This window comes from Gymnoscopelus microlampas (genome assembly GCF_963454915.1).
Source record: "Gymnoscopelus microlampas genome assembly, chromosome: 1".
NCBI lineage: Eukaryota > Metazoa > Chordata > Actinopteri > Myctophiformes > Myctophidae > Gymnoscopelus > Gymnoscopelus microlampas.
The window spans coordinates 21,280,765-21,303,264 of NC_139962.1; the positions used below are offsets into that span (position 1 = coordinate 21,280,765).

At 42.7% G+C, this 22,500-nt stretch overlaps 1 protein-coding gene across 1 annotated transcript in view; it reads right to left on the bottom strand.

The window, feature by feature from the left end:
* LOC311043077 (MAM domain-containing glycosylphosphatidylinositol anchor protein 1-like) overlaps nt 1-22,500 on the bottom strand; it is a gene marked incomplete at its 3' end in the record, with an annotated part of 180,149 nt that overhangs the window by 11,130 nt on the left and 146,519 nt on the right. Inside the window, exons 11-15 of the mRNA XM_084054237.1 lie at nt 15,764-15,944; nt 14,834-14,857; nt 12,888-13,040; nt 12,167-12,328; nt 6,343-6,473 (exon numbers count right to left, since the gene is read on the bottom strand). Coding sequence (XP_083910363.1) covers nt 6,343-6,473; nt 12,167-12,328; nt 12,888-13,040; nt 14,834-14,857; nt 15,764-15,944 — 651 coding nt within the window. The remainder of the gene's footprint in view (nt 1-6,342; nt 6,474-12,166; nt 12,329-12,887; nt 13,041-14,833; nt 14,858-15,763; nt 15,945-22,500) is intronic.

A 22,500-nucleotide genomic window follows, 5' to 3' on the forward strand; every position in this document is an offset into this window, starting at 1 on the left:
ATATGTTATAAGAAACAGGTGGAGATAGAGAGATACAGTAGTTCAAGGGGATGATAATGATAGAGAGACTAGAATGGTGCACTCAGAACAGTGCAAATCGCCATCCATCTTTCAGTCTGTCTTGGGCATTTGATGGCAATGCTGTTGGGTTGTGCGTGCATATTAAAATGTACAGGACAACAGGGGGAAGGGCTATAAAAAAAAGGCCTGTCATTACATCATTATGGTGCATCCGTAACAACCAAGACAAATGTTTGGACAGTGAACACTTTGTGAAGTTGTGCAGCATAGTGTCATCACTAAGAAAAACATGACATCATATTTGTTATAGCCTAATGGCCAATTCACAGTCCAGATTGCGACTGCACTGGGATCCATGTGGACTAAAATGGTGCAACAGTGGACCTTAACATATGTCGACCTGGGCATGTCCACACAAAGCACAATTGTTGTGACCGGTCATAACGAGTGCTGGTGTATAGGGAATTAGGCATGACTTGTCATGTGCGAGTTAAGGAGGGTGTGACAGACAGGCCAAGGCAGAGCAGTCCAAATGCAGGAGGTTTATTAGAAAACCAACATGAGGAAACTTGGAACAATACATAAGGAACTTCAAAAACTAAGGATACACTGGAAGAAGAACCTATTACTAGCTAGGAATAATTCAACTGAACACTGTAACTACGATGCCGAACCGGCAAAGAACTGGATCGACGGACACGTGAATCCCGCCCACTACATTTGATTGGGTAAAGCGCGGCCTGCTTCCTGATCTGAAGGCACGCCCACTTGTAGGCCAGTGTGTACACGTTATGACGAACCTTCACGACAGATTCCAACGCAGAGCAGAATCTGTTCTTGAGAGATTAGGCCCTATTTCAGTACCTTATCCACCACTGCAAGTTGGTGTTTCAGTCTGCAGCCTTAGTTTGTGCCGGAGGGACAGGAGTCTGTAATCGGCTGTTGTACATCCCAGAGTGTTCATAAACTGGATGGACAGCTTGCAGCCGATTGGTTAGTTCTGGTCCATAGACTTGTGGGACGCATATCCCATAGCCTAGAGAGACGATTGCTCTGCAGTAATTAATTCAGAAAAAAATTATCTGAATATGGAAAAGTAATATGACACTGATTGGCCTAGTTAATGTTATGTCTTAGTTACCAGAGCTGTGTGTTAACATTATGTCTTAGTTGCAGGCCAAATGTTCTCTTTAAAACAGCTAGAGCTGTTAAATGTTGCGGAGGCATCGTTAATTAAGTGCACATGCAGGCCTCCAGCCTTCATCCATCATGGACTGCATTTCCCAGAAAACACACACACACACACGCACGCACACGCACACGCACACGCACACGCACATGCACACGCACACACACACAGAATCATTCTGGCATCATTACAACACAACTAGGAGGCCTCCCCTGCTCATAAATACGCCTGCTAATTGAGCTGTCATGGCTAATTGCTGCAGGGGGTAGGAGCCTGGTGTGTGTTTTGGAAGAGAGAAAGAGAAAGAAAGAGACAAACTGTACAGTTATCCCCATCCATGTTTCCACTTCAACCTCACTCTCTTGTTAGGGGTTTGAGTGACGTTAGTGTCACAAAGCATTGTGAAGCAATATGAAGGATAGACACAAGGGGCAGCAGAGTGCTTTATGTCTGTTTGACTACTAGTGTAACGTCCAACGAGAATAGGCTTATGTTTGGGTTTATGAGAAGCCATTTAAGCCTAAATCTAGGCCTAAACAGCTCCTCATTTTCCTGCAGAAAAAATATGACTTATAAGATTAAAGGCCCCGCCCCCTACATAAGTTCGTCCCAGAAGAGGGTCGCTAGGATTCATGTGGTTAAAATAGACATACTTCCATGTTGTCAGAGTAGTATCATTCGGTTTACTCACTGTTGTTAGCTATTATGAAACCTGCCATAACGTGAAGTCACAGTGGTTCTAGAGCTTGCAATATGTGTCTTTTTACCCGTTATGAAGTATTTATTCATTTATTTATTTATTTATGTATCCACATGATTTGATGAGGGATATGTGTATGGAACTAAAGGTAGGCTCTCCACCAGTTTCTGGTGGAGAGCTTTGAATAAACCACAAGCCACATTGTCCAAAGAATATCCATAATGCCCCTTATACTACACATTATTCTCATGCCCCTTATACTACACATTATTCTTTGGCATTACACTGGTCCTAATGATGTCTTTGCCTCATACATTGCAAAGTAGCCAATTATTGCACAACAAGGAGCATTTATTTTTCTTGCAAACAGTTGGCATCTGCTTAAGTCTACTTAACCTGCATTACAATTCCACATTGGTTTGTATTGTTATATTTTTTTAATTCATTCTTTGATATCAGCATATCTTGATGAAGTAAATAATCCTCTTCTTACTGTATGGATGTTTACTGCTAAGATTCCGCAGTGCTACCTAATGTGCAGCAATCATATTTTTATAATTCATAATTAATGATTCTGTTTGTAATTTTCTTTTTATTAGTGTGGTTAGTTATGCTTTCTTTACACAAGCGCTGGAGGAATGTTATGCTTCAACCAACGGCTTTCGAAGAAGAGAAGGGAAATGAATCTCTTTTCTCTACTGTGACTTCTCTGTTTTGTTATCTTTAGATGTCTGTAATGAGGTGGGCAATGTCACCCCATGTATGATTCATGGCGGCTTGAAGTCGAAGGGACCTTGAAAAGTGACAAAGTCTTAAAGCCCTCTGGTTCATTGAGAACTTTTACCTGGTTCTGTGGGCCTCAGGTGCCTTATTGCCGCAATATGAAACAGATGTCCTAGAAAGCCCATAACTCCTGTAACAATTCCATGATTCCTTGTAGAACTCTGAATTCAAAGCAGTGAAACCGTGCTATGGGGGGTGGAGTTCAGATCTTCATCGAGGGAAGTCACTTAATTAAGAGAGTTGGTCAGTGGCAAAAAGGTTTATGAGAGGTAAATTGAGGTAAACTGAAGACTAGATCAGAGATAGAGAAAGCACACTGTTCTGTAGATTGGGATAAGGCTTGACCTATAGAGAAGAATGCTTTATTTGGTCACACTTAATGAGTTGTTATTGTCCCAACCAGGCCAGTCAGCCGAAGGCCAGAGACTACGTTTTCACTCCTATCCATGTGTCTGTAGGCCAAGGAAGACCCTGTGCCACAATATTTTATTTTAAATCAGCTAATTGTTGGCGCTATAACGGGACGTTTCACGTTTTGGCCTATAACTCTTGAACCTTATACTGTAGGTCATACAATCAAAGGTATTTTTTCCCTGGATGTATTGGACATGATGAAACTCCTCACATGGACAGCTCCTGTACAATACAGTAACACCTATGAAACAATTCAAATCAATACCTTCAGCTGCGTTTACCTGTCAAAATGTTGAAATGAAACAATTAGTTGTCAACGCATCTGTTAACAGCTGTAAAACCTGGTACACAACCCATCAACAAACTAACACAATCTTCTACACAAGAAAACCTTTGGTCTACCATGCTGTATGATTATGAATAAATATCTCTGCATTTTCTATTTCCTATGTATCCCTCCTGGCCTCATCTTCCTAAAGAGACCCATGCGAGTCTGCACGCACACATTCATACTCACTAGGACTGAGCAATTAACCGAAAATATATAAATAAACCAAAATGTAGAACCTCTAACTGACTTAATTTCCACAGACAACCATAGACAACGCCCTAGTGACTGCGGTTCCAACTGCCAAAAACAGTCCTTGACAGTCAGCTCTCATTCAAGGTACACATTGCAGCGGTCACTCGATCCTATAGGTTCACACTATAACATTCGACGGATCAAACCCTTCCTCATCCAGGAGTCAGCCCAGCTCCTTATCCAGACATCAATCAAAACTAAGCCTCTCCAAATGATCCAGATTGCCGCAGCATGCTTGGTCTTCAACCAGCCAAAATGTTCACATGTCACCCCCCTTCTCCGCTCCCTCCATTGGCTCCCAGTTACAGCCCACACCTCCTATAGGTTCAGACTATAACATTCGACGGATCAAACCCTTCCTCATCCAGGAGTCAGCCCATCTCCTTATCCAGACATCAATCAAAACTAAGCCTCTCTAAATGATCCAGATTGCCGCAGCACGCTTGGTCTTCAACCAGCCAAAATGTTCACATGTCACCCCCCTTCTCCGCTCCCTCCATTGGCTCCCAGTTACAGCCCACACAGACTACAAAACACTGATGTCGGCCTACAAAGCAACCAAAGGTATGGCACCCCCATATCTTCAAAGCCTGATCCAACCCTACAATCCCTCCCACTCACTCCCGATCAGCTAACACAGGGAAGCTGGCAGAACCTTCCCTAAAACATCCGGGACATGCAACGCTCCTCACGTCCCAGACTCTTCTCCCTTCTGGCCCCCAAACTGTGCAATGAACTCCCCATTGCAATTAGAACTGCAGACTCACTTCCAATCCTCTGCCGTAATCTGAAGACTCACCGCTTCAGACTCAACCTTAGCAGTGGTAGCACTTGCCCTAGCCTCGACGACCTTGCAGGCTTATGCAAAGGCTAAAATGTCATTTAGATAACATGTTATGTAGACAGATGCCAGGAAATTTGTAGACCTGGCATCCTATAGTGTGTATAGTTTCAATGTACAGATTATCGATTTTTTGAATATTCTACTGTTAGACTGATGATAGGTTCTTAGTTTACCTATGATCCTAGATTACTATTTACTAGTCCATACCCGGGGATGTGTGCAGTGAAAGTATGAACAGACGTTGGGTTATGTGCTGTATACAGCAGTAGTCCCGAACCTTTTTGGTCCCAAGGAGCCCTTCCAATATAATAGCATATTCCTTACCAACCACCCATAATGTATGTGAAATTGTGTGTTAAATGTTGAAGTAACAAAGAAACATTTATCCATTACTATTAGCAACAATGTGTCTAACATTGTACTTTATAGTTGCATAATGGAGATATTTGATATTGGTATGAGTAACGTGACTGCATGCCGTAGAGACTTTGATGAAACAGGGGTTATTATGAGTTGGTGTCGCATTAGCTCTGTGTAGAATTACTGGTCTACCTTAAGTCAGTCCACATTAAGACCAGGCAATAGATTAGCATTATTGTTATTATTATTATGTCGTCGCTTCATATAAGAATCAGTTTATTGTCACCTCCATAACTTCCATATCGCCCAGCCCCAATACACGCACGCACACATGTAAAATGACTGGAATGGAAATAAGCCATTTAGCTTGATTGCATTTTCATCCTTTTGATAGTGGTGGGCCAATGTATGTATGAGTACTTATGGATCCCATGTACTGTAGGCCTAGTTATTTTAGTCACAAGCTCTTTGTTTATACTTTTCATTGATTGATTATGCATAAAACCCAAAACATTTTCCGTTTAGCTTTCAAAGTATTTTTTTTCAAAAAAGGTGAAATTAGCCGATCTACAAGCTCCCAACGTGTCGCAATGCGCCACGTTGTGAGCTTGTAGATCGTCTATTTTAAAAATCAATCAGGGTTCCATGTAAGGCTGCTAATTATGGTGCTGGTGGGATGTGGGAAATGATATCTGTTAGTTAGAGGAACTATCTTTAAATAGCTTCTCAACACACCCATGAGCGCTTGCCAGTACTTTCCATCAAAAGAGGATAATCTGATTGATCAACACACACAATAGGGTTGTGCATCTTTTACTTTGTCTAAGTTTTATACATCTGTTATATTTAACTCAGATTGTGATGTCCACGTAACACTAGTTGAATTTTAAGGGAAACAAATGTTTCTCATACCTGTCAGGCAAATATTGAAAATGCAAACTATTATATAAATAAATGAATAACCGGTAATACCTGCTATGAAGTCATTAGGCTATCTATAATGGATTATATGGGCTTTATAATGCATTATAATGCATGCATGAGTTGGACGTTTACAAGAAGTGAGGGGGAGGCGGCTTCACTTATTATCAAACTGTTATACATGCACAGACAAAACAATTAAATTAGATTTTTGAATGTGTTTTCTAACTATTTGCATCATATCAGCCCGCTTAAATCAATGCAACTGCATCAGAGGCTGTCACATTGGTTCGATGCAAATCTGATTATGTTTTAATTCCTACCATTCACGCTTTCTGCACTGCTAAACAGAAAGAAAGAAAAAAGAAGTTTAAAAAAGGCAACAAATAAACAAAAGCAGCCTTGGCTGTTCTGACTTGTTTCTCTGCAATACCATGTTCATGTTTTTGCCAATAACACACCGAAACAGGTAGTCTGGCCTTTGATGAATCCATCATTTATTGTATGGGAAGTAAAACGGGTCTTACCTGGAATGGACCGCTGGGGCTGATGTTGAACAAGGCTTTGTTCCAGGTGGGGCCTTGGTCACCAGACTTGGTCCAGGTCAGCGTGTCTACAGACGCAATGCTTTTCACTCTGAGCAGCACGTTCAGCATGCCTGTAAAACAAACAAACACACACACACACACACACACACACACACACACACACACACACACACACACACACGCACACACATACACAGTGTTGGTGTGTTTAAATTGGATACATATTTTATTGTTATGAGTAACAATGCAATATGCAGCCTGAAGATCTACAAAGGTCCCATCTCTCTCATTCGATGTCTATTTCCTTCCATCTCTCTCTCTCTCTCTCTCTGTGAGAATTAATCATTCATCATCTTAACGAACCGTAGCCAGCGTCTAATTGGAACATTAGCAAACCACCAGCGTCTTAAACTAATACAAAGGCAGGGGGTGCAGTGTGTGTGTGTGTGTGTGTGTGTGTGTGTCCTTTATGTGCTGCTGAGTAATGGACCCCAAACCAGTAAATAAGCAGCAGGTTGGCATCAATTAACTCCTGACTCAAGTTCTGTTAAAATATATTGTGTGCGTGCGTGCTTGCGTGCGTGCGTGCGTGCGTTTGAGTGATGAATTGGATATTGACGGAATGAATAGGAAAAAAATGTAGTCTGCCTGAATCTAATGTGCATTGAGTTTATGGGACAGTTCTTACAACTATTTGTTTGGTTGTTTGGTTGTTTGTTTGTTTGTGTATTTATTTATCTATCTATCTTACTCTCCATGGAAATGATTTTACAGATAAAGGTCGTGACAGACGGGGAGCGGTGGACGTGGGCGATACGGCTTGGATCAGCGGGGATCACGCCGTTATCATTGCTGTTTTGTCCTCCTGCACGGTGCGGGGAAAACAAAAGCTGACCACAATCGAGCTCTTGCCGCCCGCCCACGTGTGCACAAACGAGCACCAGTGCGAGAATTTCACGGGACCGCGCCCGCCTGCCTCACCGCCCTCAACTTCTCCGTGCGATCCCAAATAATCGCCCGCCTCTCATTGAAAATGAATTACATAGGCGCGGTGGCCGCTTCCCGTCTGAAATGACAGTCGGCAGTTTAGCAGGCACTATAAAGAGAGAAGAATGAAGAAAATACTTTAAAGATACAGACAGTTCAAAAACAGTACAATAAAAGATATGGCTTATGTGTAAGCTATCAAGCTTTTATCAGTGTGACCTGTCACTTGTGAAATTTTTGTTTGTCCTCATTAGGGGTGTGCCGATTTATCGTCCCACTATATATCGCGATACGTTTTCGTGACGATATGTATCGTTTTGGGGGGGGGAAATATTGTTTTGAATTTTTTCTTTTTTTTCTTTTTTCTTTCTTTTACAATCATTATAATCAGGCATGCAAACATCCCCGAGGTGAAAAGGGTGACAACATGTTGTTTTTTTTTCGGGTCAGGTGTCACACTATTGCCCTATTTGGATTGAAAACGGCTATTGTAGCTGAAAAAGCTACAAGTTTGCATGTATGAATAATGCAAAAACAGAATTATTTGTTTGCATTTACTTTTTTCCTCCCCCATATATTTTCATAATAAAAAAAGTGCGTATCGTATCGTATCGATATCGTATCGAAGTTGTGAGCCAAATATCGTATCGTATCGTTTGGTGAAATTAGTGTATCGGCACACCCCTAGTCCTCATTATATATCCCTCATACATCACCTCTGTGAACATAAGACATCTGTTAGTGTGCATTTACTTTGAATATTTTACTCATTAATACACACCTAATGTAATCTAGACAGCAGCACCATCCTTTGATTTATAATAATATTGTAAATCGAAGGAGCTGTATTTTATTTTAAATCATATACTGTAGGCTATATGAGTTCAAAGAAAATACCTCCTCTCCTCTCCTCATCCATTTCAAAGTTAAAGTTACATTCCCCTCAGTAAACTGTACATCTTAAGAAATGATTCACATAGGCAAAATTAGATTTATCTGTAAAAGTAGTAGTTTCATTTGGATCAGTTGTACCATCTGTTTTGTCTTGTAAAATTATGATAAAGGAAGGTTACCAGATGGGGACCTAAAGCAATTCATATTTCACTACAAATAATGTGTGGTGCTGCGTATTGTTCTCTACTGACTGATGGTGCACACAGTAGCTGTGTGTAGGTGTGCCCAAAACTATTGCTCACAGTGAAATATTACTAATATAACTTATCATACAGCCTAGTTCACAGTACAGTAACTTTATAGTACAGGACAACAATCTAAAACTTAAATTAAAATGTTTCTCTCATTGGCCATATTCTCACATCAGACATTTTGTTTAAGGCTTCCCCCCCAAAAAAATACTGCATTACCTTACCAAACCCTCTCACCACTAACTCACTCACCACTCAATCACCCCCCCCCCCCCCTCTCTCTCTCTCTCTCTCTCTCTCTCTCTCTCTCTCTCTCTCTCTCTCTCTCCCTCTCCCTGTGTCTCTGACAGAGAAAAGGGTACGTTGATAAGTGCTGTATTGATTGTTCTGAACAAATGCAGAGAATGTCACTCACAGTGAGTGTCAGAGTCACAGAGGACTGGGGACAACTCTATCAGGACCTTGTCTCTGACGGCCACAAGTGGGGAAGACAGCGGTGATACGCACACACGGGTTGGACTTTTGCTAAAGCTAGTGGTTGTTGTTGTTGTTTTTTCATCACAAACAGAAAACTGACCTTGGAAACAACTTTTGTGCTGCAGCATTTTTTGTTTACATGTTACCTTGAAAGCATGAGGCACAGGCTCTTGTTCAGAGTGACTTAATGACTGCAGCAACAGAACAAGATAAGAACTCACATACTTCTATACCAACTATGAAAGAGATTGTGGATGTTAGACACATTTTCTGGCTGTGGAACAAGCTTTGTCTTCTTTTTGTGTCTTTGAAGCATGTTGGTTATAACAGTTTCCCATTTCTTTGCTCACACATTCATTATTATTGAACTCTGTGAGATGTTTTAAGCTGCACAGGTTGGGTAGTAGAGGGCGAACAAGGCAGTGCTGCATCATGTGTTTGTTTTTTTCCTTTTACATTTTTTTTTGACTACTGAATACTTTATCAGCAGTTTTGTACACAGTACAGCAATACAGTAACAAAAAAAAAGACAAAAATATAACACAAAAAGACCCAGGGAGGCGTGTTTCCATTGTGGTCTATTGTACTCAAGTCATCGTCATGACAGTAAGACAATACATTACATATCAACAACATCACTAATACAATAATAGATATACAGAGGATGCCACTTACACAGGGCTCCTTCTGTGGAGCTCGCTGAGTGGGGTGTGTTGTTTGCATCCCTGGTCGGGTATCAAGTCCAATTAGGTTTTGAGAACAGCCACGTTCAACATTCTCTGACTCCCTTCGCCACTCCCTGCGTACTCCCTGTGTACTACCAGCTCTCTCTCTCTCTCTCTCTCTCTCTCTCTCTCTCTCTCTCTCTCTCTCTCTCTCTCTCTCTCTCTCTCTCTCTCTCTCTCTCTCTCTCTCTCTCATATATCTGCTCGGTATTCTTCATTAAGAGTCATGCAGTGTGTCTCTGGAAGAAGTGCAGAGTGCCTCTGCCAGGGTGAGGCAATTAAGAGAAGAGCAGATTGGAACAGACACCAGAACAACAGTGTAAATTGAGTGTGTTGGATTTAGTGTGAGCCAGTCGTGAATGATAATGACGCCTCGCCTGACCGGTAGGCTACATCACAGAAGTAGCTCGGATAGGAAGTCGGGAGTATAGAGAGGAAGTATGCATGCTGCCCTTCAAAGCCAAATTGCAATAAGACATAAATCAGCCTTCATGATTTTGGGGGATAAACAAATACCTCATGAACAGATATACTTTACTTTTTACTTTATTTGTTTATTTGGACAGGACAATGCATATTAATGGACGTCACATGGACGTAAATACACCGGATTTAGTAAAGATGCCAGTTTTCATCCGCAGTCCTCACAAAAAACATAAAATCAGAAAACAGACAGACAAACAGTGGAATACATTTACATAACATTACATAGGGAACACTATAGCCTGATTATCAGACAGAAGCTGCGTGGAGCTTCAGTCTGACATTGGCTGCAGTGTCCGCGATTACCAGAGGGAGGGGATTCGAATTTCCCTAAACCAATCACAAGAGATTCACGATTCCGCCTACATCTGACGTCATCGTACAGCTTGTTTTAGCAGATATTCACTGATTGGCTTGTCGTTAGACCACTCCCACCTCCGACTCTGATTTGTCAGGTATCTCTTCGATCGCGAAAAGCCATAGGCTGACATTATAATGCCAGACCAAGAGGAGCTCACTCAGAGAGTGGGCGGGGTCTATGGGCTGGAACCAGGCTAGGAACACTATATAATCTACAATACAATTAGTGCAATATCACTTGTATACCAATAAATAACCCATCTGGAAATGCCAATTGCCAATTGAAACACCCCTTTTTTATCAGTTATTTGTGTAGTTACTGCACTTCAGCTTTGTAAGGCAACTAGAAGTTCGGGCCGCTACGCGGCCCGAACGTCTAGCGTGACGCGTCGTTCACTTTGCAGTGCCACCTTACAGGCACCTCACAGTGTGAGAGAGAGTTTTGTGCTCTCCTAAATCCACGGCAGGCTTTGAAAGTACCCACTTCAGAAAGAGGTGACGTGCATCACCTCTCCAATGACCAAAACCCACTATGGAAGCCGTCGAACTGGTGCGATCTGACGGCATCCTAGAATTTATAGGTAGGATGTGATGTCATGCGTGATGTCATGCTGTCGTGAGATTACGTCACACTGGCGTTGTGTCCATATTCGGGACGACCGTCTCATCGTGATGTCAGATTACGTCACACTGGCGTGATGTCAGATTACGTCACACTGGCTACATACAACGTTACAGACAACCGACATGGCGCAGGATTCAAATTGTATATATAGATATGGACTTTAGAGATTGGAAGCAGGGAGGTTAGAGAGGAAGTAAGGAGGTTTGAGATAGGAAGTAAAGAGGTTAGAGAGACCGTAGAAAGTAGCAAGGTTACAGATAGGAAGTACAGAGGTTAAAGAGAGTGGACAGAGACAAGGAAGTATAAGGATAAACAGGGAAGGGAGGATCATATGGAGCAAGGGCAGAGTAGTGAATTAGTGAAATATATGAATGTACTGAGGATAGGGAAATAGCAAGGGCAGCAAGGATAGAACACACACAGAAATGACATGGCCTTTCCTGCCCCACTATCTCCTAAGGAGACACAGGAGGTGAAACGAGGAGCACATGCCTGCAGTGGAACCTTTAATGCTTCAAATCAACACTGTGCGTCTGTGTGTGTGTGTGTGTGTGTGTGTGTGTGTGTGTGTGTGTGTGTGTGTGTGTGTGTGTGTGTGTGTGTGTGTGTGTGTGTGTGTGTGTGTGTGTGTGTGTGTGTGTGTACTTTGTATACAGTGGATAAAGTTGTCATATGATGAACAGCCCTTCAAATAACCCACATAATTTCACCAGTGTCGTAAATCACACCCACCCACTGCCCCACCCTTCATCCAACCTCACACACGCACGCACACTGGCAGAACAAACAAACATACTGTTTGCCTCCTTTATCTCTTACAGATACAATCACACCAAGCAAGTTCTATGTAACAAGCTCTCCAAGCCAAGGTCATGATTGGAGGTCACAGAGGTGACAGGGCATGAGACGTGCCTGTTCAAAGTTAGAATTCTCAACGGATAGCACCCCTCTTTGGCCAATCGGAGTAAGATTTGTTTCTTGTCTGATTGGCATCTACTCACCGATGTGTTTGCCCTTCATGTGGTAGAAGAAGGAGACGCAGTACGGTACCCTGGCTGATCCTTTGGGACCTCTCTCTGACGATACGTTGAAGAAAGGGGACACCAGGCGCGCCTTGTCACCTGCTGCTCTGGGCCGTGACGCTTCAATGTACATGTAGTAACCTGCAATGCATTTACATGTACATGAAGTAACCTGGAATAAATGTACATGTACATGTAGTAACCTGCAATAAATATACATGTACATGTAGTAACCTGGAATAAACATGTACATGTATATGTAGTAACCTGGAATAAATATACATGTACATGTAGTAACCTGGAATAAACATGTACATGTATATGTAGTAACCTGGAATAAATATACATGTACATGTAGTAACCTGGAATAAACATGTACATATATATGTAGTAACCGGGAATAAATATACATGTACATGTAGTAACCTGGAATAAACATGTACATAATGTAGTAACCTGGAATAAATGTAAATGTGCATGTAATAACCTGGAGTCAGAAATAAATATTCAGTGTACATGTTACGTTCAAATAAAGTTTTATTCATTAAAATAACTCCCGGATTGTGGCTTCAAATTAACATGCTTAACATAATAATTCAAACATAATGTGAAGACAACATGTGCCTTCAGTCTGCTCACATTGTATAACATAATAATTCAGACATAATGTAAAGACAGCATGTGCCTCCAGTCTGCTCACCCTCCTTGGTTCCACTGCGGTCCGTCTCTGGACCGGTATTGGGTGATCGCTTGGGATTCTGGGTCAGGCTGTTCTGCCTCGTCCAATCAAACGTGTCACTTGTGTCCTGGTAGAAACCACAGATCCGTTCGTCCTCGAAGCCGCACATGCGGTCTGTTGTGTGTGTGTGCGTGTGTGTGCGTGCGTGCGTGTGTGTGTGCGTGTGTGTGTGTGTGTGTGTGTGTGTGTGTGTGTGTGTGAGTGAGTGATCGGCACGGTAGCAACATTGAGGTGAAGAAAGAGAGAAAACAATATGAAATGAGTGAGACATGAGGTTTCTGTTAGACTTGTCACACAAAGTTGTTCCCTAAACCGCATGAGAAGTTCAGTACATTTCCTCTTTGCTGCCCCCCTGTGTTTTTGACAGGAAAATCAGCAACAGCAGCTGTGTCACGTAATGAGCCTCCAATTATGCTGAACATCAACAAAGAAAAAAACACTACTGTCTGCCGGTTTTATCATGTAGATTAAATAGACTTACTGGTAATCATTATTCTGATGTATTGCTTATTTAAATGTTAACCCTCAGTGTGATATATTTAGTCTGTACTGTAGTGTGTGTACATTGACAGTTGCCTGTCCAATGTGTGTGATACATTTCAGGACTTCTTTTTTAATGTCATTTTTTTATGTAGTACTCATCAGACAAATCAACAACCATAACCCTAATTTAAAATCGAAGTGCAATTAGTTATTGACCTGTACCAGTACAATTAAAACACAGGCAGAACATTTGAAATATAAAATAAAAAATATATATTAAAAATTTGAGGCAAAACAATTAATTCCGGACGGTAGAGTCCAAGTTTAACAGTGGGCCTAAATGCTATGGAACCAGGCTTTGCACTGGGTCCGAGTTCGACACGGGGTCCAAGCCCACACATTCTGGGCGAGACTCCCCTAGACTCCCCTCACTGACAACATGGACGGATCCTGCATCTTTGCTTCTGTTGTGTTTGATTTACACTGTTGTTTTCCCGGTCTGGTCCAATCTGCCGTTGTTTAATTGCTTTACCTTGGCAGAGCAGGACGTCAGTCATGCCAAAGACACAACATGTGTCTCGTAATGAACAAAACAAAGACAAGATGACATTGGGACTGGGACACAGGCAGAGAGAGCGAGACACACAGAAGGTAGAAAAACATTATGCTTGAGGGAGAATATGAGAGAAAGTGAGTGAGCATGATAGATGGGGAGCTGTGTGAGGGGGAGGAATCGAAGCAGAGAGGTAAAAGCAGTGTGGGATGAAATGTCATAATTTCGATTGAGGAGGAGGAGCTATTTGAGTATTCAAATGACTACCACTGTGATGAGCTGTCCATTGGCCCATTAATGTTAAAAGCCCTGGGCCATTAACCTTGCCTAACAAACAAACAAACAATCCTTCATCCTCCAATCACAACAAACCTCCTGTGCCATTTCAACTCTTGAAACGTGGTTCCCATGACCACCTCGCCCCAGCTTCTAATTCATTAAAGAGCACAGAGTGTTACCATGCCAACCTTTGTCTTGATGACCTTTGGCTGACTTTGCCCTCACTGTCACAAACTCGCCTTAATTAAATGGTGAATGGTCTTCATTTCTATGTCGCCTTTAACCAAAATGCTTTATAATGAGCGTTACAATCACATGATGGAGGGTGGAGGGCAGGCATCCATACAAGTCACCAATGTGTTCATTGAGAGCAGTGTCTTGCTCAAGGATACTTCAACACGAAGCTAGGAGGAGTCAGGGATCAAACCGGGGAACGTACGGTTCCAAGACGACCACTCTACTTTCTAAACTCCACCATCCTCTAATTCTTCACCAAATCAAAGGAAAACCAAATAGTGTGAAACAGACAGAGAGAATACATGTGGGCGGGGAGAGAGTAGAGACAGCAAGGAAAGACATAGAGGGTTCTCACCTGAGGGTCTTGGGTATGTGTAGGCTGTAAGAAAACAATGAGACACAGCTATGGTTATCACTCACATAGCAGCATGATTACCCCGTTTACACCTGGCTTTAAAATACATGTGGGGTTATTGGATATCAATCTGAATGCGCTTATTTGCATAAAAACTCAGGTGTAAATATACCAGGGAATAGATTGAAATCCAACTGTTTAAACGCCCTCTGGAGGACGTTTGAACGTTGCGGAGATGCCATCTGGCAACTGGAGACACATATTTGATGACAGGCATAAAGTAAAGTTATGTGGATAAATTACATCCAGAAACAATCTGGATACAAGTCACATAAAATGCCAGGTGTAAATGGAGCCAATGATGAGCAGTTACACAAACTCATAAAATAATAATAGTATACTAATATTTATCTTGAATCATAGCATGAAGATCCACCCTAAAACATAATGGCTCTTAATTTTTCTGAGGTTGTTAGCAATTGAATACATTTGCAGACCATGCTACTCTCCACCAATTTCAATACTTTCTTTTGCTTATTCACCTAGCAAAAAAGATACAAGCTAACGAAGGTTTTGGCAAATACTGTCAAACCATGAACTGTAGCAAGCTATCATGTGAGTACAATGTGAGATTTTATTAAAGAAATTAAGCCCTGCCATGCCATGTCTGAGTATGTTATGGTATACTGTATATTAGTAGCCGTGTCCTCATGATAAGAATATGGTATGATATATAGATATACTGCATCTCAGTATACTACTATGTCTACTAATGCACAAATCATTATCTAGGCCTATTTAAGCATGCATGTATCTAAGTCTATCTCTATCAACCGTATTTCATAACAAATGATGCAATAGGAGGTGAGTCAGAGAGTGACAATATAAAATAATCAATGAAAGAATTAACATGGCTGGAGTGTGACGCACGTTCGGAGTACTGGATGATGCGAGTTATGTAGTCTCCAGTGCTGTAGGTGGTGATGGGGGCCAGACGGACCTCGTAGGACACCGGGATGCGGAGGTCCGTTATGACGTAAGATAACAGCACTCCCTTCACTGGTTCCACTCCCTTCAGGTGAATCTGCTTTGACAGCACGGTCTGCTTGCTCAGCTTATGAAGAGATAGGAACACGCACACACACACGCACGCACGCACGCACGCACGCACGCACGCACGCACGCACGCACGCACGCACACACACACACACACACACACACACACACACACACACACACACACACACACACGCACACATGCATACATGTATACACACAGAAACGTGTATAAAAGAAACATACAGAGAGAGAAAGGGAGAGGATAATCATTAGAAAGTGAGACAGACTTCAGAGAGAAACATACGTTTTGTCAGTCTGAGAGGGGTATGTTTTTTCTCTCCTCTCTTCTCATATTTTCCCATTGGTTGATTTGATCAAGTCATCTTCATCTCACCTCTCCTCCTCTACCTCAATATAATTCATGGGGTTTTTATAGACTGGAAAGTGAACTGAGTTATATGAGCTTTGTGACAGCAGAGTTACAGCTAGTGGCATCATAAAATGCAACCACATATCCCATCTGGAGGAGTTTACAACATTAAATGCAAGGTACAAGGCTGGTGATACACAGGGGATTTGTTTTTGTTTTTCTGGTGGGCAAGGTAAGTAGGAAATGTTCAAAGAACCTGTGAAAATATCCCCAATGCGTCAAAAGCATGTGGAGAACTGATTAAAGCCACAATGCTGAGGCAACGTTTGCACACTGTTGCCCGACAACAGAAGGTGCCCAAAACATTGCTTTCAATATCACTGCCTTCAATTATAATGATTGAAACCGTCGAGGAATTCTGGAGCAAGCACTGTTGAGACAGATGCAACAAGAGACACTTAAGAGAAGTACATCAGAAACACAGGACAATGGTCATGTAGTTCCCTCCCAATAGACCGAGGCATGTGCAACTGCAAATTACTGACCAGATCATACTGGTTAATTCGGAATAGAAACCAAACTTTCCACAGTTGGCCTACGGAGCGACGATACAAGGAATACACTTTGATGTAAGTTGAGCAGAAAAAAGCATTTAAAGAGATGGATTATGTCCCTTCGACTGCCGACATCTGGACAGCTAAACATAAAAGATTTCTATATTAACGATCTACAAGCGAGGCGAGTTTGCAGCGTGAGAATGCTGCCGTGCGTGAAACTGAATCAGGGGAGACGCACATAATATTGTTGGCACAGAGATGTAATTGTCTTTCATGACTAAAGTAAGTGAGAATACTATAAGTCCTTATCCCCAAACAAGCAAGCGAACACCATGGGGGACAGAGCCTTCAGTGTGGCAGCCCCCACCCTGTGGAACTCTCTCCCAATGGAGATTCGCCATGCTCCAACACTGGACTCTTTTACTCTTGAAAAGACATCACCTATTCTCTCAGGCTTATGGGAAGTAGTTGTTTGTTGTTTTGTTTGGTTGTGTGTTTGTCTGTTGGTTGTTCATTGTTTTTGATGTAAAGTGTCCCTAGGTTCATGGAAGGCGCTATATAAATTCAAGCTATTATTGTCTCCGCCAGGCCGACAGGCATGGCGAGAGTATGTTTTACCCCCTGTCCGTCCGTCGGTCCGTCGGTCCGTCCGTCCGTCCGTGTGTGTGTGTGTGTGTGTGTGTCTGTGAACTGCTAATCTCTGGCACCATTGGCTTGATCGCAGCAGATCGCTCTGCCCCCAATTTTTCACATGGGCCTTTTGTAGCGCCCGTCCCGTGCTGCTGGGACTCGAGCCTTCATCATACAGTGGCAGGAGTTGGCCGGGCTTGACGTGCCGGGACGGCTTGTACACGACCCACTGCTTGTAATGTCTGGCCCCACGTGGCATGGGGCTGTAATCCTTTGCCTGGAGGACTAAAGCGTGGGAAGGGGACTAACAGGACAACTCCACGACTGCTTGGGCCAATCACCCACCCAGCCGTAAAAAAACGATTACAGAATCTGAAACCAGAAGTAACCATACCCACTTGAATCAAGAAAGCCACCCTACTAGTAGGGTACGGATGAATCCCTTGGGCCAAACCCATAGCGAAGCCCAAGGGAGGAAAAGCCTTCTACAATTCAAGTCCAAGTCCAGAATAGGGTGCTGGAACGTGAGAACTTTACATCAAGCAGGGAAGCTAGCACAACTAGCCAAGGAGATGAGAAGGTACAAGGTTAGTATAATAGGAGTTAGTGAATGTAGATGGAACACCTTTGGGGAAGTCACCACGGCCACAGGAGAGCGGTTTCTGTACTCAGGGAGGGAGAGAGAAGATGATCCACATATGCATGGTGTGGGCTTAATTCTCTCGAAAGATGCTGCCAGAAGCCTCCTGGAATGGGAACCAGTCTCTGAAAGGATCATCACGGCTAGATTTGCATCTAAGGGCCGAAATATCACCATCATTCAGTGCTACGCACCGACAAACTCGGCTGAAAATGAAGAAAAGGAGAAGTTCTACCAACAACTACAAGCTCAAACACAGAAGTCGCCAAATAGAGATATCCAAATAGTTCTGGGAGACATGAATGCTAAGGTCGGAACGGACAACACCAAGTGGACAAGCATCATGGGAAAAGAAGGTCTCGGAGAAGTGAACGAAAATGGAACTCTGTTCGCCGACTTCTGCACCTTCAATGACCTGATCATCGGAGGAAGCTTATTTCCACACAAGCCCATACACAAAGCCACGTGGATTTCCCCCGATCTAAATACAGAGAATCAGATCGACCACATAACCATAGCAAGAAAATGGAGGAAGCTACTCCTTGATGTTAGGGTAAAGAGAGGAGCTGACATTGACTCAGACCACCACCTACTGATAGGAGAGTTTAGATTAAAGCTAGCTGCTAAGGCAAGAACAGAAAACAGGGCACAGAGAAAGTTTGATGTCAGGAAATGAAGACATCCCCAGGTCAAAAAAGATGCAGGGCTGACTCTGAAGAACAGATTTGCAGCACTAGCAGGAACAGGCGAGGTGGAGGGAGAATGGGGGAACTGTAAGAAATCCCTCATAGAAACATGCGAACAGGTCCTGGGGTATAGGAAGAATGAAAGAAAGGACTGGATTGCGGATGACACATGGCAAGCCATAGAGGATAGAAGGGGCCTCAAAGCTAAGTGCAACAGGGAACCTGATAGGGAAAAGAAGGAACAGTGTAGACGAGAATACCAACAACAGAGCAGAGTAGTGAAAAAGAAGACAAGAAGGGACAAGAGGAAATATGTCAACGACCTGGCATGTGAGGCAGAGGTAGCAGCTGGACAGCGGAACATGAAAGACCTTTACAGGATCACAAGGCAACTGGCGGGGAAGAACAGGACTATCAGCCGACCAGTCAAAAACAAAGAGGGGCAACTCCTCACACTGGAAACCCAACAGCTGGAACGCTGGAGGGAACACTTCCATGAACTCCTTAACAGACCTCCTCCAGAAGTAACACCAGAGATCCCCACGGTTCCAACCGAAACCCTGAGGATCAATTGTGGGAGGATCTCAAAGGACGAAATAACAAGAGCCATCAAAAAGTTGAAGGCTGGAAAAGCTCCGGGAGTTGACAACATCACCCCTGACATCCTGAAAGCTGACCCAAAGGCAACCACTGAGGTTTTGTACCACCTTTTTAACAACATCTGGGAGACGGAAGTCATCCCAGCAGAGTGGAAGACCGGTTTAATGGTCACCCTTCCTAAAAAAGGAAACCTTAGTGAGTGCAGCAACTGGAGAGGCATAATGCTATTGTCTATCCCTAGCAAAGTCTTCTGCAGGATTATTTTAGATAGGATACAATCAGCCCTGGACAAACAGCTAAGAAAAGAGCAAGCTGGGTTTAGGAAAGATAAATCGTGTACAGATCACATTGCAACCCTGAGAATCATTATAGAGCAGTGCGTGGAGTGGCAAACCCCCCTCTATGTAAACTTTGTGGACTTTGAAAAAGCTTTCGATAGCCTAGACAGGGAAGTGTTGTGGAAACTGCTTGGATACTATGGCCTCCCCTCTAAAATCATCAATTTAATAAAGAACATGTACCAGGATTTCAGTGGCCGGGTGATCAGCAAGGGCAAACTGTCAGACACCTTTGCCATCACAACAGGAGTACGGCAAGGCTGTCTTCTCTCTCCTCTGATCTTCCTCATTGCCATTGACTGGATAATGAGAACAACAACTAAAGATCAAAGGACAGGAATCCAGTGGACCTTGTTTACACAGCTCGAGGACCTGGACTTCGCAGATGACCTTGCATTACTTTCTGAAAACCACACCCACATGCAACAGAAGACAGACAGACTGCAGACAAACAGCGGACAGCTTGGGCTCAACATCAACACCGGCAAAACAAAGACCATGAGGATAAATCCGAGAATACAAGACCCTGTTACACTTAGAGGAGAGGACATAGAAGACGTGGAACACTTCACCTACCTGGGGAGCAACATCAGCAGGGATGGAGGAGCCGACAGGGACATAGAGCTCAGGATCAGCAAAGCACAGCAGGCTCTCTAATAACACCAAGCTACGGATCTTCAACACCAACGTGAAGACCGTCCTGCTCTATGGCTCCGAAACATGGAAGACCACCGATGGCTTAACAAACAAGCTCCAGGTGTTTGTTAACAAATGCCTGCGGTACATCCTCAAGCTATGGTGGCCCATCAAAACCACAAATGAGGAGTTATGGAGGATCACTAAACAGGACAGCATAGTTAGCACCATAAAAAGGAGAAAGTGGAACTGGATAGGCCACACCCTTAGAAAGGACACCAATAACACCACAAGACAGGCCCTGGACTACAACCCACAGGGGAAGAGGAAACAGGGCAGGCCGAGAAACACCTGGAGACGTTCCACTCTCCAAGATCTGAAGGACATTGGAATGAGCTGGCAGGAAGCAAAAGCCCAGGCCCAGAAGAGAGTGAGATGGAGAGCTCTGGTGGACGCCCTATGCCCCTCGACGGGGTAAAGAGGATTAAGTCAAGTTTTGTAGCGCCACCAGGAGGCCGATTTGTGCAAAACACATTTTTGGACAGTACTCCTACATATTTTGTCCAAAAATCCTGTAAATCGGTACACAGTATCTCTATAGTCATTAAACAAAACGTATCTTTCAGATTTTTCATAATCCACCCTGATTGACTAAAATTGGCTTCCAAAGTTTGCAGGAGTACTCAGTTTTGAACAAAATGCCTCAAATCATGAACACAGCATGCAATTTCCGTGAAGTGTTGCACACAGATTCCCACTAGGCCGAGAAATGCCACTTGAAATTTTTCAAATCAGCCTCATGGTGGCGCTATAACAGGCCGATTTGTGTTTTTACCTATAACTGCAAAGATCTGTGTAAAACTTTGTATGCGCACTCCCTAGATGTCAAGGACAAACCTTTTTCACATCTGCCTTTTATAGCGCCACCAGGAGGCCGACTTATGTAAAACACATTTTTGGATATTATGCCTTCAGATTGTATCAAAATTTCACAAAATCGGTACAAATGATCTCTATAGTCATGTGATCAAGACCGATCTGTTTTTCATATTCCATCCTGATTGGCTAAGATTGACATCTAAAGTTTGGAGGAGTGGCCCGTTTTCAACAAAATGCCGCAAATCATGAACGCAGTGTCCGATTGCGGTGAAACTTTGCTCCCTCATTTGCACTACGTTGAGGAACAAATGCCACCCTTTTAACATTGCCCTATTATAGCGCCACCAGGAGGCCGATTTTTTCAACACTTTTCTTTTTTATATTAGTCCTACAAATTTTGTCCAAACATCATGCAAATCGGTACACATTATCTCTATAGTCAAGTGATCAAGATGGTTCCGTCCAATTTTCCTATTCCATCCTGATTGGGGAGACCTGTGCTCCGAGGAGCACTTTTTCTAGTTATTATTATTATTCACTGCAGGGAAAGTTAGACTGGAGTTCTAGCTAACTGAGCAAACCTACATGTACGCTCAGTACTTCCTGAGCTGCCCATCAATGCTTTTTTCTGTGCAATGTTTTCAATCAAGCCCGAGAACACCATTCAAAACCAAATAGAACATGGCGGCTGCATCCATTGAGTTCAATGGAGAAGTGGCGCCATGTTATATTCGGTACCTCAAGCTATATAGGAACACTGCTCTAATTCCCTATAGCTTCGGGGAGATATTAAACTTTCTGGCCATCAGGCTGAGGTTGTGAGCCACTCTGCTACACAAACATGCAAATCATATCTCGGCCCACAGTTTGACCCACAGTTCAAAGTGTCACGAGGCACTTTTGGGGGAAAAGTAACTAATATTATAACTCAAAACGTTATTTGTTGCGAACTAGGGATGCAAATTATCGATCAATTCATTAATTGATAATTGATAACCTTATCGACCGATTAACCAGTTAACTGATAAGCGGCTTTTTTTTTTTATCTGATAATCTTAATTTCAGATTTAAAAAAAAAATCCTAAAAAAGTGCTAAGGAGCCGAGATACAGCCTTTTCAGTAAGTTAAACAAGAAGTGAATGGAGCAGAAAATCTTCAAATCATCATATCTTGGGTTCTGAACATTAAAAAAAATAATAATAATAATACATTTTTCAATTAATTGTTAATTGTTTGATTTAATCGGATAATTTCTTAACGGTAGTTAATCGA